The sequence below is a fragment of the Schistocerca gregaria genome, chromosome 7, assembly GCF_023897955.1.
Source record: "Schistocerca gregaria isolate iqSchGreg1 chromosome 7, iqSchGreg1.2, whole genome shotgun sequence".
NCBI classification, from domain to species: domain Eukaryota; kingdom Metazoa; phylum Arthropoda; class Insecta; order Orthoptera; family Acrididae; genus Schistocerca; species Schistocerca gregaria.
The window spans coordinates 456,039,920-456,056,184 of record NC_064926.1 but is presented as its reverse complement, the minus strand read 5'-3'; the positions used below and the strand labels follow the sequence as shown (position 1 = coordinate 456,056,184).

The 16,265-nt window shown below is 42.3% G+C and overlaps 1 protein-coding gene across 1 annotated transcript in view; it reads right to left on the bottom strand.

Moving 5' to 3' along the window:
* Positions 1–576: 576 nt before the first annotated feature.
* The window catches only part of LOC126281795 (allatostatins), a 485,816-nt gene continuing 470,127 nt past the window's right edge, over positions 577–16,265 (bottom strand). Inside the window, exon 2 of the mRNA XM_049981007.1 lies at positions 577–2,625. Within this exon, the coding sequence (XP_049836964.1) occupies positions 1,778–2,625 (848 nt within the window). The 3' untranslated portion in view covers positions 577–1,777. The remainder of the gene's footprint in view (positions 2,626–16,265) is intronic.

Genomic DNA, 16,265 nt, shown 5'->3' with positions numbered 1-16,265 from the left:
CCCTTCCTGGGACAATGAATACACGGTGTTCTTATTTCAATTTCCAGGAGTGTATTTCGTAAATAGTGTTTTTGTATTCAGAGTGATGTTCATGTTACACCAATCATTAATATAATTCAGATATAAGTTTGGAATGGCACATTACGCATCGAAAAGAAAGTGAATGTACTGAAATCTGTAAAAATGTGCATTTAGAGTAATTTATTTGTAACAGTGCAAACAATTTTGAGCAACAAAACTATGATACTGCAACCTTTGCTACACTATCATAAATGCATTACGTTGCAATAGGCCCATCATTTTCTTGATTCCAACGCTGAAGCTGTAAGCTACTAGTTTACGTAAATGTATTAAACTGACGTTCTAATCTGGAGAAGAAAGAAATGGATACTCCATGAAATCAACATAAGAGAGATTAAAGTTACACTGTGTCTGTCGTTGCGTGTGACTAAGCAGTTGAGAGATTCAGATATCTTTTTTGTGCTTAACAAGTTCTGAAGTAGTTTCGTACATCGATATAGTAATAGTTCATGCTTATTCTTTTAGGACTATCACATCAATTAGTAAGCTCTAATAAATGCTTATATTGAATCATAATTTATTTCATTTCAGTATTTTACAGAAATAGATTCAGTGGCCATTATTTACTGACAAATATATATGTGTAGGCTAATACATACAAGTTACATGTTTTAATGCGAGAAACGCAAAAACTACAGCAGTAAAATGTTTCAGTCAAACATATGAGTCTGCTCATTATTTTCATGGTATATTCGTGCCTCAGGATAAAGTACTTAGTAGGGAGTCAGCAAATCTAGTTACTCAAATAGATTTGTTATTTTTCATCAGTCTAGGAATTCACATAAAGTTATACAATTCACAAAAGAAGACTAGCTTCATCATAATGTTTAGACGGGAACACTACCCCGCATATTAGCTAGCTGATAACAGGGCAAACACTGTTGTCGAAAGAAAAGCCAGAAGAAGATTTGATGCAATACTGTGAAAAATTCCTGTAGTGGAACTGCGTTCTTGAAATGGCTTATGATGGCTTTGGTTGATGCCAAGACAGGTCGGAACACTGCAAGTATCATCATATAGGATGCTGTAAACTGTTTCATGGTAGGCAGGGAATGGCTGTGTGCTAACAGTGCATCTTTTAACAGAAAGAAGTGAAGCTTTTGCTTTGGAATTTGAATAAATTGTCTAACACCTCTTTAAAACAGGTATAAGGATAAAATGAAATTAACTGGCAATACATTTTAGTGATACTGAATGCCAGAAATTATTGGCTTTTTTTTTACTAGTAATAGCGTGTGAGCAGCAAATATAGAGGTTATGAGAGGAATTTTGTTTTACATTGTGCTGTGTCCTAAGCAGACAGTGAACAACGTAAGGTCCAGTTTCAGGAAATCTGAACTAAATTGTGGACTTTATGTGAAATACATATGACAAAGGAAAGACTGCTGTTAAGAATGTTTTGTACACTAGTGTAAGTTTACTGTGGAGAGCACGAATACTGGTGTGAAGAGAGCAGATGTCAAATTTATTCAGTGATGCAATGAGCAAGCAGAGGTAGACAACTAAAACTGATGAAGTGCTGGGAATAATGGAAGGTGAAATACTCTTAGAATGCCTGCACAGGTAGGCAGACTCGGTTACCGAATAACAGAGACGAGACAGACTCGCGGGACCTAGCTGGCGACTATGGAGAGGGGTGGGCACTGGGGCAGCACAGGTGGGGGCGGTACAGCGAGTGGCACAGAGCTGACTGAGGCTACTGGGAGTCGGCAGAGCGTGCGTCACGCTTCCCCAGACCGAAGGAGAAGCGGTGCTCTGCCGGTGCCCGCTTACCCAGGCCGAATGAGAAGCGTCGGTCGCCCCCGTACAGCGGCCGCTTGCCGAGGCCGAAACTGTACATGCGACCCTCCCGTTTGCCCAGTCCGAAGCTGTAGAGTCGCGACGGGGCGGGGCCGGCGCGCTTACCCAAGCCGAAGCTGTAGGGGCGTGCACGCTTGCCCAATCCAAAGCTGTAGAGTCGGCCGCGCTTGTCCATCAGCTCTGTGAACACGCCCGGCATCTCCTCCTCGGCCGCCTCGGGCAGCTCTCGCTCGTCGGCTTCGACTGCGACAGGCAGAGCGTCCTCGCTGTCGCCATCGACGTCCGCGAACAGCTCCTGCTCGCTGTAGTCGTTCGGCTCGTCGTCGCCACGTTTACCCAAGCCGAAGGAGTAGGTGCGAGGCCCGCGTTTGCCCAAGCCGAAGCTGTACAGAGAGGCGGCGCCTGTGGCGCGCTTGCCCAGGCCGAAGTTGTACACCGGCAGGCGTTTGTACTCGGACACGTAGGTGTAGGCGCGCTTTCCAACGCCGAAGTCGTACAGTCGCTTGTACAGATCGTACTCGCTCTCGGCATCCATAGGGGCAGCACCGGCAGAGGCGGAACCTGGAGGTGAAGCTGCAGCTGCCTCACTCGCAGTGGACACGGGAGCTGAGGCGGGACCACCTCCAGTCATCGCATCTCCAGGAACCTCCTGTGGCGTTGCCGGTGTGGTGCACAGCAGCAGCAGTACCAGTGCCGGTAGTGGTAACCTTGCAGCTTCACTGGATGAGGATCTCGAAGTCATACCTGCAAAAAAAAAATTGTTGTTAGCTCGCTTGGTACTTCATGAGAGTCTCAAAGTCGCTACCTGTTTTTTGACAACATACACGTGATTCAGATGCTATTACCGATTCACTGAATGTAACCTGCTCTACATCTGTATAAGGAATTCTATCAAGACAGGTGACAACTGGGTGATCAACATAATTTGCTTCTCAGAGCTCTGAGTGACTGTTAGCAAATGAAATCATACTGTTACAGATAATATTAAGAAACATTGCCTTATAAAGTGTGTTTCACCACTGGATACAACAGAATTAAGAGGAGACATCTAAATGGGAAGTGTGGAGGCAACAAGTTTCCAGTATATAACATCTGAACCATTCACAAAAGATAAAGTGCTATAAATGAAATAAACCTACAGATATATAAATCCTTGAGGACTACACCCCTAATTACAGACAGAAAAACTGCAGACACTTGGGTAACTAAGGCAGAAGTAAGATATATTTTGGTACAAAAAATACCCCCCCCCCCAGTCCTCAGTTGTATTTTTTACAGATGATTTCGGTTGATATCAATTGCCCAAAGGTCTGAGGGAGATGTTACATCGACTACATAGCTGACGCCTGTCTGAATATCGTTCCTGATACAGACGTAGTGCAGGTTGTATAAAAGAAATCAGTTGGGACAGCTGAATCACCCTGCCCATCTACACAGGTATCAGGCCTGTCACTATTGTTATTGATGGTCACAATGATCAGTTTGTTACAAATAAAAACTGGAGCAACAATTTCAAGACATCTTCATACGACAAATTGAGATTTATCAATGGTATGAGAATAAGATGTTTTAATAACATTATATAACTGCCAATACGTGGACACATTTTCATTGGAATAGCTTCTAACATGCGTTTTATTTCTTTCTTTTTTGTATAATATTATTATAACAACTCCCCCTGCATATTAGTCATGAATGGTATAAAAAGCAACAGAAGTGATTTCGAAAGTTAGTGTTAAAACAGCTTAGAAAAGTAGTTTGTGTAATTGATACAACTAAAAATATCTGCAATAGTAGCACGTAAATGAGTTATTCAGTTTATTTTTCAGAAAATAGCGTAGTTATTAGGAGACACTCAAATTTGCATTTCAAAATACAAATGAGTAATTTTAATAAAAAGTTTTAAATGAAATATAGTTAAATATTGTTCACTTACTTTTTCTGAAAGTAAAACAAGTTTAAGATTTCTTAAACGAAATCAGACAGGTATCTACTTAAACATTTGTATTCACTTCATGTATAACGTTATTAGCGACACATGTAATGGAATAAAAGCAATTTTTTTCAAATGTACTGAGAAAGTTAAATACTTTTTTTTTGTCAAGGAAAGAGATATACAGTGTGTTAATAGATACGACGTTACCGTTTGTGTTATTCCGACTTACGACGCAAAGTTCCTTATGACATGCATGCATGCATGTCCAAAATAACAGGCACTGCGATTACTACAGCAGTTATGAAGTACACTAAATGTACTTGCACTTGCGAATATGGGCAACCGTCGCTTGTCTAATGGAATGAAAACAATGAAAATCTGTTTCGGACCGGGACATGAACACAAATTTCCCGCTTATACCATGTGGCTACCTGTGCACAACTCATCTCACGACCAGAACGAAATTTCCATTTGCCGTCAACCATGCATGTCCAAAGGAACACTGCATCGCAATTCTGAATTACACAGGCACTGCATCATCGTTTTTATCGCCGACACCGGGCAAACGACTTTCAAGTAGAATGTCTCACCTATACAGGTATATACATAATAGGCGGCCGAGTACAGCTTGTAGACGCATGGTTGACGGCATGTGTAAGGTTTGGTTTGGCTGTGATTCGTGCACGGATAGCCAAATGATAGGGCGACCGCTCGCTATAAGCAGGAAATGAAGGTTCGCGTCCCAACCCTCACAACTTTTTAGTGTCGTCATTGCGTTCTGCTGCTGATGGTTGTCCATATTCGCAGTTGCGAATACATTTAATGTATTCAGGGTGTATGTTGTAGCTTCAGACAACTAAATATCGCGAAGACGACCCATCGTACGAAACAAATGTTCTAGTTGAAAAGATAGTAAAGGGGACATCTGCCTGCGTTACAGCCGGCCACTTTCTAACCAACCCTGCTGCACGAGTGGGATCAGATTCGAATTTTTAAATAGGAACCCCACATTTTATTGCATATTCAGATTCTACACCAAAAATTACATACGATGTACTCAAACCACTATTTCCTATTCGTGGTAGATGCCGCTGTAATCGACAATTATTTTTTGGCATAGAATCGGAATACATAATAAAAGTGGGAAGAGGGGGGTGTTCCCCTTTGAAAATGACAAGTTGATCCCGACCACCCAGATGTGATGGTTAAGAGGTGGCCAGTTGTAGCACAGACAGCTGTTCCATTTACTAATATTAAATTCTTGCATAAAACATTTTTTTTCGTTCGGTATGTCGTTTTAGAGAAACTGAGTTGTCTCAGGTTAAAGCAAACACACTCTACATAAATACTTCTCTTTTTATTTGCAGAAATGGATTCACAAAATTGTGGAGAAGGTAGTTCTTTCTAAATCTGCCTATAATTTGTGTATGAATACTATCCCCAGCACGTAAATTTGTTTTAAGATGGATTTGTTGACGAAGATTAAAGTTACAAGACATTGTCAGCTGTTTTTATCTGTTCAAAGCACCTGATTGGATAAATGCACAAAGTGTAGTGGATGTTTCTAAATGACGAGGTGTCACCACTAAAGTCTAACTGACGTTTCTTATACCGCTTATCTGATTTAATTATAACGCAACATATAGGAAGCAGAGCTAATAGTTTCGAGATTGCAATAGAAAAAACACTCACAGAATTTTTAAAACGCTTCATCAGTTCAATACTGCACAATGAACCTAATGATACTAAAATAAACATAGTCAAGGGAGTCAAGGAACAGGGCAGAATATTTCACAGGTTTGAGTACATACGTATTTCAGATAGGTGAAATATGATGCTCAGCCAGTTGTTTTGGGGAATTTTGGAATTGGTTTAACTGGCAGTCTTGCAAACACGCTAGTTGTTTTATTAACATTTCTGCATAGTTATACAGCATGATCACTGTTACACAGTTTTAAGTAGTTCTTCAGCAAAGAATTTTCTATTGTGAAGAAATTACTGGAATAATATGTGGTGATCTTCCAAAGTCATCTTGTGGGCATCCTTCAGAAGATTATATATTTATTCACTGTTCTGCAGTGTATGTAGAAGGCTTAATTAAAGAACTTGGAAGTAGTAGTTTCGCTCACAGAAACAGCACAGGAAGAAAAGTCGATGTTCAAATTTATCCAAGTGTATGCCTCGAAGAACCGTGCAATCAATCACGTGTAAGTTTCTTTTAATCTTACACATTTCAGATAATTACAATTCTGATCATGCAAATGATCTATACGAGGTTGAATTAAATGAAAAAATGATGTCAAGAACACATCACCAGAAGACCCGGACTTTGACTTGACCATGGAAATAGTTTAGTGGACTATTTTGGGAGTAACGAATCACAGTGGACTGGTAGCCTACGCTGGAAAGGAGCGAAATGACACAACAGTAAATTTCAGTCATTTGCTGACTTTAAGGATGGTGCAAAACTTCGAAAACTTGGTGCCGTTTGAGTATTTGTCAGTTTCCCTCGCGTAGAAACATTCATTGCAGCTACATATTCGTATCATGAACTAAATAACATTATTTAAGTCACATGGGTATAGTTCGTGTGAAATAGGGCCTACTCACAATACTAATAATTTTATTTTCTGGTAATAAGTGAAACAGTAGGAGATATCAGTATTGTATCAACAGCTGCGCGTTGCGTAAGCCCCAAGCGAAAATTATTGTGAACCCTTTGTTAGTTATGGTCATAGGAACTGCATTGTACTGCAGCAGCATGCTGCAGTACGAGATGTTACATCAGCACGCTGGATTTGGAATCTGAAAGCTAGTATTTGTTCTATTCATTGTGGTGACGGTGAAATTTTATATAACATAATCGTCGTTACGTAACAAGCTACTGTTCAGTTCTGGGATCTTATGACACACCAAAATTTATAATTCTCTAGTATTTGCAGACATCTAACACTTTACCGCCTGATGCGAAGTATGGCGCTGTTAGCGGGCTTGGATAGAGAAAACAAAAAGAATCTGTGGACGTAGAGGGTCCTACCTCAGTACACACCATGTTGTTATAATGGCGTAAGGTAGCCAATCAGACGCCTCCTCAGTTCACGAAAATCATGTACAGCCTCTGACGAGAATAATGATGGCAGTCACCGAATGCTTGGTATTTTACGCGGATTTGACTCGCTAAGTAAACCGAGAACTTTTTATGTAAGGACTCCGTCCCGAAAAACTTCATAGCCATCTCCACAAAACATTTTACTGAATATAGGAATCCTTTGATACTTTTACTGGGCATTTGCAAACAAAATCAGAGCACGAAGTGCATTGCTAAGTTGCCTTTGAACTAACTCGTCAGCTTTCAATACTCTGTCAAACGAAAATTAATATCTCATCCTGACTATTGCGTAAAAAGTGTTTACACTCAGTTAACAATACGGCTGAACTACCGAAGTACCGCAGTGGTTAAAGATCTGTATTGGAATTTGGGGTGGACTGGCTCCAATCGAGATTTACGTTTTCTGCTATTTCCCGAATTCGATTAATGACACTTTTAGGATGGTTTCTTTGTGGAGGATGCAGCTAATTGAACATCTTTCCTTATTCACCTAGCTGAAGAAGGAAGGAAGGAACATTAGAATTTAACGTCCTGTCTGCAGCTCGGTCTTTAGAGTCGGAGCACAAACTCGGTTCAAAAATGGCTCTAAGTACTATGGGACTTAACATTTGAGGTCATCAGTCCCCTAGACTTCAAACTATTTAAACCTAAGGGCATCACACACATCCATGCCCTAGGCAGGATTCGAACCTGCGACCGTAGCAGCAGCGTGGTTCCGGACTGAAACGCCTAGAATCGCTCGGTCACAGCGGCCGGCACACAAATTCGGGTTACAAAAGGATTTGTAAGGCAATTGTCTGCGTCCTTTCCCAAGGAACCATGTCGGTAGTTGCCTGGATCGATTTAGAGACATCACAGCAAACCTAAATCTGGATGGTCGGAAGCAGATTTGAACACTTATCGTTTGAGATGGCGTGAGTCCAAAGTACTGCGCTATCTCACTCTGTTCCAAGTACCTCAATTACAGCGACTTCGTCTTCAACGATTCGTTAAACTCAGTTTCCTTTAGGTGAGAGGGTTGCTGAAGGGTGAGGGATCATCGGCTGAATACTTGTTCGTCAATATGAATTTCCACGTGAACCGCGTTACAATCTCATTTTAATTATTTTGCAAATTATATTGTATCAGAAATGCATATGTATACTACGATATAAAGACAACTCTTTGTTTGATGTTGTTACCAAAAATCCCGAAAAGTACTTGAGCGATTTACTTCAAATCTTTAGACGATAATAAACGCTTCGACTGACAAGTGATCTATGTTTTTGTAACATATACGGCAAATAAGTAGATACGAGTAAATACTAAATAAAGGGGCAAAGTTTTTAGCAAAAGTTTCTTGACCGATTTACTTCCCACTTTAACACAATATTCTATCAAACCCTCGTATGGACATAGGCTACATTCGTTTTAATATATATATATACGGTAGATAATACAGTAGATAAATATGTATTTAAAATCTGTACCAAAACTAAGCTCCGTGTGAACAGGAAGGCCATTGGGCAAATTGTTCTCCCGTATTATTCTGTCTCATTATGTATATAATTTAAAACACTAATTGTGTACCCAACAATGTGCTGATTTGGTTTCTTCCTCCACGACAGTTTTACAGAAAACAGGAAAGTTGTTTTAAGACTTATCGGATTATGATTAGAATACTTCTAAGGAATCTGAACCGCCCGAAACTTCGCAATTTTAGCCGTTCGAAGACAGAAACTGCGTGAAATAGTGTCACTGAAGTACTGTCCTCACAGATACAGGAGTTGGAGACGTCTGCCTCATATCTCATATTTCTTTGAACCCAATCCATTTACTCATTCATTTTCAGCGACTATAATTCCCAGTCAACGTTTCTTTCTTAATAACAATAAACAAGGGTCATGGTTAGAGAGAGGGGTAAGAGAAGAGAGAGCTGTGGTGCAGAAGGAGTTGGCCAAAGAGTAGAGGGAAGCAGGGGGGAGGGGGGGAGGGAGTTGATTTGCAGAGAGGAAGGGTAGATGAGGAATGATTTTAGGAAGCATTCCAATTGCCATACATATTTAACAACTGCGAAGCATTGCAAGGTTCGCTAGTACTCCATAAAATACGTTAATAAATCGAGGTATCAGGACTAGCTGAAAAGTAATGCCTCCGAATTTGTTTATTTTCTTCTCAAATCGACTGAGGTATTACACGTGATGCAGATTACTCAGTCGACATTCTTGCTTCGCTGACGCAACTTTCAACCCTCTGCCACTAGAGGACTGCGAATTGCAGTGTGTAAAATGGCGGTATGTAATGTAATTATGGCGGTACACGAGAAACAGCGTGCTAGTAATCCCTTAGTTAACTGAAACCACGAATTCGAAGACTTCATCCCCAGAAGGAGCACCCTCTCCTTCCGCATGACGATGATAGGCCATACACGAGGGCAGCGAAATGTGCAACAATCAGACGCAACATACAACCATTTGCGTAACATATTTTGATATTCGAAAACTCACTCATCAAAACCTAGATGAAATATCTACATCCATAAGTAATTTTATACGGAACTCTCAGAGCACCAAGTCCTACTATCACTTATCAAGTTTTTTACTGCTATTATATTTCTTTTGATCTGTAGAAACAATGCCTCTGCTGCATCAGAAAGCATGGTCCCCTTTACATAACTAGAGGTGTTTGTGCGTGATATTTGTGATTAACATAAACAGAGGCAATCTCCTCACATCATGAACTGCAAAAAAAGCATAATTTGCAAATTTCTTAGGAAACTACCATTAATAAATAAAAAAAATATTTCGTATCACTTTCATTCAAATACTACGAGCAGTTTAGCTGTCTGCGTCTACTTTTTCTGTATCTCGCTAGGCCACGTTCTTCCCTGCACGTACACAACAGTACCGATCATCATCATCAGAATCATCGTCGTTATCATTATTATCATAATCTTCTACAGTTTCCAGCCACTGGCCGTGTCTGTTCTTAGCACAGACCTATCCATCGCTTCCGTCTCCGTATAACCTCTCCGTCTCCATATTGACCTAGTCTTTTCCGTTATTTGGAAAGCAATCTTTCACCCCTTCCAGTCACCTGCGTCTTAGTCATCCTCTTGGGTTTTTACTTTCCCTTTCACTTCGTCTGTCTTCCTGGGTATCCTTTTCTCTGTATTCGCTTAACAGTTCCGTACCATTTAAGCCTTGGTTCCTGCGTCCTATAACGTAAGGACCAGTAATTCCCTGGTCCTCTCGATCGTTAACCTGTCCATCAATGTCACTTCAACACTATACCTATTTCATCTAACTAGCTTGTAATTTACTTCTCTCTCTCCCTTCCGTTACGCAGGTCTCCGAGGCATACATCAGGATTGCAACGTACGCGCGATATACAGAGTGAGGCAGAATTCCACTGACAAAGCATCAGAGATCATAGTATGGATCAAAACATGAAAAAGAAATGTACTTAAACAAGAGCTCTAAATTGCATACCTTGGAGGGATAAAGTGCACACTCTAAGAGTTATGAGTAATTGTTCATCTTCCCTGCTGTGAAGCACATCTCTTCTGCTCCATTTTAGAGCTCATATTTATCAAAATTCCTTTTTTTCCCTTACTACCTCCTAATGAAAGGGGGAAAAGAAAAAGCCCTCCAATGAGCTCGGGTGTTGGACGATCTATCTCGCCAGTTGTAGTGAATTTGGTACGACATCCCTCAGGAGGATTCCAACAACTCTATCAATCAATACCAAACTGATTAACTGCTTGCATAAGGGTCAGAGGTGGACCAACGTGGTATTGATTTGCTCAATTTGTGAAGCTCTTTCACTTGAATAAATCATCCGTATTTCTGAAATTGGAGTCATTTGTTTCGCTGTATATTTACAACACGTCTAAAGATTTCCATCCCATTCGGATAACTCCATCGTGGTGGGTCTTTTTTTATTGCAGCATATATCCAGTACTTACTCGTTTTGTGCTACATGAAAACCTGCATTTTTGTGTGCGTAATGTAGATTGCATAATACCGTATATCCAGGACATTGCAAATCCAACACACAACGTTATTTGTTTTCAACTGTCGTAAGGTGATATACACTATGTGATCGAAAGCATCCGAACACCCACAAAAACACACTCGTTTCATATTAGGTGCATTTTGCTGCCACCTACTGCTACGTTCTCCATATCAGCGACCTCAGTAGACATTGGACATCGTGAGAGAGCAGAATGGGGCGCTCCGCGGAACTCACGGACTTCGAACGTGGTCGGATGACTGGGTGTCATACGTCTGTACGCTAGGTTTCCACACTCCTAAACGTTTCTAGATCCACTGTTTCCGATGTGATAGTGAAGTGGAAACGTGAAGGGATACGTTCAGCACAAAAGTGTACAGGCCGACCTCTTCTCTTGACTGACAGAGACCGCCGACAGTTGAAGGGGATCGTAATGTGTAATAGGCAGACATCTATCCAGACCATCACAAAGGAATTCCTAACTACATCAGGGTCCACTGCAAGTACTGTGATGGTATGGCGGGAGGTGGTAACACTTGGATTTCGTGGTCGAGCGGCTGCTCATTAGCCACACATCATGCCGGTAAATGTCAAACGACGCCTCGCTTGGTGTAAGGAGCTTAAACATTGGACGATTTAACAGTGAAAAAATGTTGTGTGGAGTGACGAATCACGGTACACAATGTGGCGATGCGACGGCGAATTCCGGGTGAACTTCATCTGCCAGCGTGCGTAGTGTCAACAGTAAAATTCGGAGACGGTGGTGCTATGGTGTGGTCGTGTTTTTCGTGAGAGAGCTTATTGCTTTGCGTGGCACTATCGTAGCATAGACCTACATCCATGTTTGAACACCTTCTTGCTTCCTACTGTTGAAGAGCAATACGGGGATGGCGACTGCATCTTTCAACACAATCGAGCACCTGTTCATAATGCGTGGCCTGTGGTGGAGTGGTTATACAACAATAACAGCCCTGTAATGGGCTGGCCTGGACAGAGTCCTGACCTGAATCCTAAAGAACACCTTTGGGATATTTTGAAATGCCGACTTCGTGCCAGGCCTCAACGACCGATATCGATACCTCTTCTCCGTGAGGAATGGGCTGTCATTCCCCAAGAAACCTCTCAGCACCTGATTGAAGGTATGCTTGCGAGAGTGGAAGCTGTCATCGAGGCTAAGTGTGAGGCAACACCATATTTAATTCCAGCATAACCGATGGAGGGGGCCACGAACTTGTAAGTAATTTCAGCCAAGTGTTCGGATACTTTTGATCATATAGTGTAGCTCTAAAATGAAATTTGCGTTAACTAAAGGTCATTATCGTTTTCCTCGATGTATATCATGCCCAAATTTTTCTCACCTTAGCGCAAAGATCTAAACTGAACAGGCAAAACTAATGTTGGAGCAATTTTTAGAAAGAAGTAATCTATGTTTGTATTTTGTGGTTTATGTAATAAACACATGAGAACAATATTTACTTGTTTCTGTATTCATTGCATATCTGTTAGTTCACCAATAGGCTTAAAGTGTCTACATTTCGTGACGTCACTGGAAAAGACGTTGTTGCACTCGCTATACAGTATCACTTGAATTACACGAGGAACAGGTGTATTTTTAAGAAGGTATTAATTTTCAGAGCACCGAATCTTAGAATATAATTACTGCCTCCACGATGTATTTTACTTAATTTTAGCTGCCCCGTTTCCGACGTAATAAACCTTCTGATTCACTTCGTTTTGAAACAGTCAAGGAATATCACATTACTCGGACGCGTAGGAGCAACTAGAATGCTAAAGACTACAGTGTGCTAGCACGATAGCCGTAAGCTGAGAACTCATACCCCTACGCACATTTCCTTGCTGCCTTCGACGTAAGTTAGAAATGTCCTGTCACTCCTGATTCATTAAGTATATTACACGTGTTCTCGACGGCATCAGGTGTGCCATCACAAAAATTACATTGTGTAATTAACTGCCGTTCCATTTATTTCAAGTTACACTTTTTCATTCCAGTAATAAGACAACAAAGTTGTAGGTTAACAGTGACTGCCCTTGGAAAGACGAATGAGGACTACGTTTTTTGTTGGTCGCGAAAATTCCGTGTTAGCAGGGAAAATTTATTGCCTCATTTGCACTTTTCAGTCCGAGATAAACTTTTTAAGGCAGACAAAAATGATAAAAGGGCTCTGAATAAGAGCACGAGTGAACTGGTATACAGTGCAGACACTGGCATTTTAACAACGACGGCAACATTTAAGCGGCTCCCTGAGACAGAATAGAAACCAGCTACATAAGATGCAAGCAGAGAAGTACTCGAAATCTTTTGAACTGCATGGAGATAATTTCATGCACGTCATCGGTTTCATTCGAATGTTGAATCTGTGTTTCTGTTGATATACATTGATTATACAAATCAATAAAATGTGTGCCAATAAAGAGCTGCTTCGCTACCAGGGGGACATTACCTAGCATGCCTGCCGTTCTTGTAGCTTCGTTGGTCACGAGAAAATGAACGTCAATAAATCGTTTTAAAATGTTTGAATAGCACCCTATGTTTCCCATCTGGTAGCCCACTTCCCCTCCTAAAGAACTGTTCAAATACGTATCTCAGTGTGCAATTCACGAAAACAAGACGTTATAAAAACGTAACACAAAACTGACTTTCACTCTCCTATGCTTGGGGGCAACGTATGTCGTCAACTTGGAGTTGTCAGTAGACAGGTAAAAACACAAGAAAAATCCACACCAATCATTCAGTGAACCACATTCAGCTAAGGTTTGCGTGAGCACGATGTACATCATTCCATTCCTTGTATATGTTAAATATGGGACTGTTGTGTTTGAATGACATATACACCAGTTTTAAAAATGCCGTTTTTCTGTTAATTTTGTGTGTGCTCATGAGTGGATTCACTGAAACAAGTGAAAACAGTAACCTCGGCAGTTCTATTTGTGAGAGATCTGCGAGGATTGCTTTGCCTTGCGTTGAAATTTTGTCTCCTGAAGCGCCACGAGACGACAAAACATCCATCAGGAGGCTGAACTATTGTCAGGCTGTCGGTGTTGCAATACGCTTACCTTCAACCAAAATAATTATTAAAATGAAAATAAATTTTCAATATAGCCTAGCACGTTTTTAAATCGGACTAAAAAAGTATGAAATAATTTCTCCTAGCCCCATACAGTTTCCTAGCCCCATGGTTCTGAAAACTTGTGTTTGTGAATTTTTAAGAAAATTTGTATATGGTTAATAATTATAGCCAATCGTGGGGCGCATGCAACACATAGCAGTCAGGACGTGAACTGTTGATGAATAAGTTATGTATTGCATCCGCCCCAAGTTTTCATTATAAATCTGCTTATATTCTTTTATTTTGTTTATGGGCAAAATCTTGAGTGAAATACTCGCCGTAAATTGGGACACCGTGTATAAGAGACGGCTCAATAATAACTAAACATGAGAACACAGTTTCATTTAACGAATTTATATTGAAATATGAGTCATTTTTCAATACACATAAGCCGGCCGGTGTGGCCGTGCGGTTCTAGGCATTTCAGTCTGGACCCGCGAGACCGCTATGGTCGCAGGCTCGAATCCTGCCTTGGGCATGGATGTGTGTGATGTACTTAGGTTAGTTAGGTTTAAGTATTCTACGTTCTACGGGACTGGTGACCACATACACTCCTGGAAATGGAAAAAAGAACACATTGACACCGGTGTGTCAGACCCACCATACTTGCTCCGGACACTGCGAGAGGGCTGTACAAGCAACGATCACACGCACGGCACAGCGGACACACCAGGAACCGAGGTGTTGGCCGTCGAATGGCGCTAGCTGCGCAGCATTTGTGCACCGCTGCCGTCAGTGTCAGCCAGTTTGCCGTGGCATACGGAGCTCCATCGCAGTCTTTAACACTAGTAGCATGCCGCGACAGCGTGGACGTGAACCGTATGTGCAGTTGACGGACTTTGAGCGAGGGCGTATAGTGGGCATGCGGGAGGCCGGGTGGACGTACCGCCGAATCGCTCAACACGTGGGGCGTGAGGTCTCCACAGTACATCGATGTTGTCGCCAGTGGTCGGCGGAAGGTGCACGTGCCCGTCGACCTGGGACCGGACCGCAGCGACGCACGGATGCACGCCAAGACCGTAGGATCCTACGCAGTGCCGTAGGGGACCGCACCGCCACTTCCCAGCAAATTAGGGACATTGTTGCTCCTGGGGTATCGGCGAGGACCACTCGCAACCGTCTCCATGAAGCTGGGCTACGGTCCCGTACACCGTTAGGCCGTCTTCTGCTCACACCCCAACATCGTGTAGCCCGCCTCCAGTGGTGTCACGACAGGCGTGAATGGAGGGACGAATGGAGACGTGTCGTCTTCAGCGATGAGAGTCGCTACTGCCTTGGTTCCAATGATGGTCGTATGCGTGTTTGGCGCCGTGCAGGTGAGCGCCACAATCAGGACTGCATACGACCGAGGCACACAGGGCCAACACCCGGCATCATGGTGTGGGGAGCGATCTCCTACACTGGCCGTGCACCTCTGGTGATCGCCGAGGGGACACTGAATAGTGCACGGTACATCCAAAGCGTCATCGAACCCATCGTTCTACCATTCCTAGACCGACAAGGGAACTTGCTGTTCCAACAGGACAATGCACGTCCGCATATATCCCGTGCCACCCAACGTGCTCTAGAAGGTGTAAGTCAACTACCCTGGCCAGCAAGATCTCCGGATCTGTCCCCCATTGAGCATGTTTGGGACTGGATGAAGCGTCGTCTCACGCGGTCTGCACGTCCAGCACGAACGCTGGTCCAACTGAGGCGCCAGGTGGAAATGGCATGGCAAGCCGTTCCACAGGACTACATCCAGCATCTCTACGATCGTCTCCATGGGAGAATAGCAGCCTGCATTGCTGCGAAAGGTGGATATACACTGTACTAGTGCCGACATTGAGCATGCTCTGTTGCCTATGTCTATGTGCCTGTGGTTCTGTCAGTGTGATCATGTGATGTATCTGACCCCAGGAATGTGTCAATAAAGTTTCCCCTTCCTGGGACAATGAATTCACGGTGTTCTTATTTCAATTTCCAGGAGTATATGTTAAGTCCCAAAGTGGTCAGAGCCATTTGAACCATTTTTTTAAATAAACATAATGGGATTGTCAATTTTATGTAGTATAAGCAACCCATAGGAGCGTTACGGCGAAACTAATGAAGTCGAATGCTGTTAATAAGCTGTCAGCTTCGTAACAAAATTTCTTGTAAAGCTATGTTTAGTGCGTGTGTGTGTGTGTGTGTGTGCGTGCGTGTGTGTGTGTGCGTGTATAGGCCTGGGGAGACAATT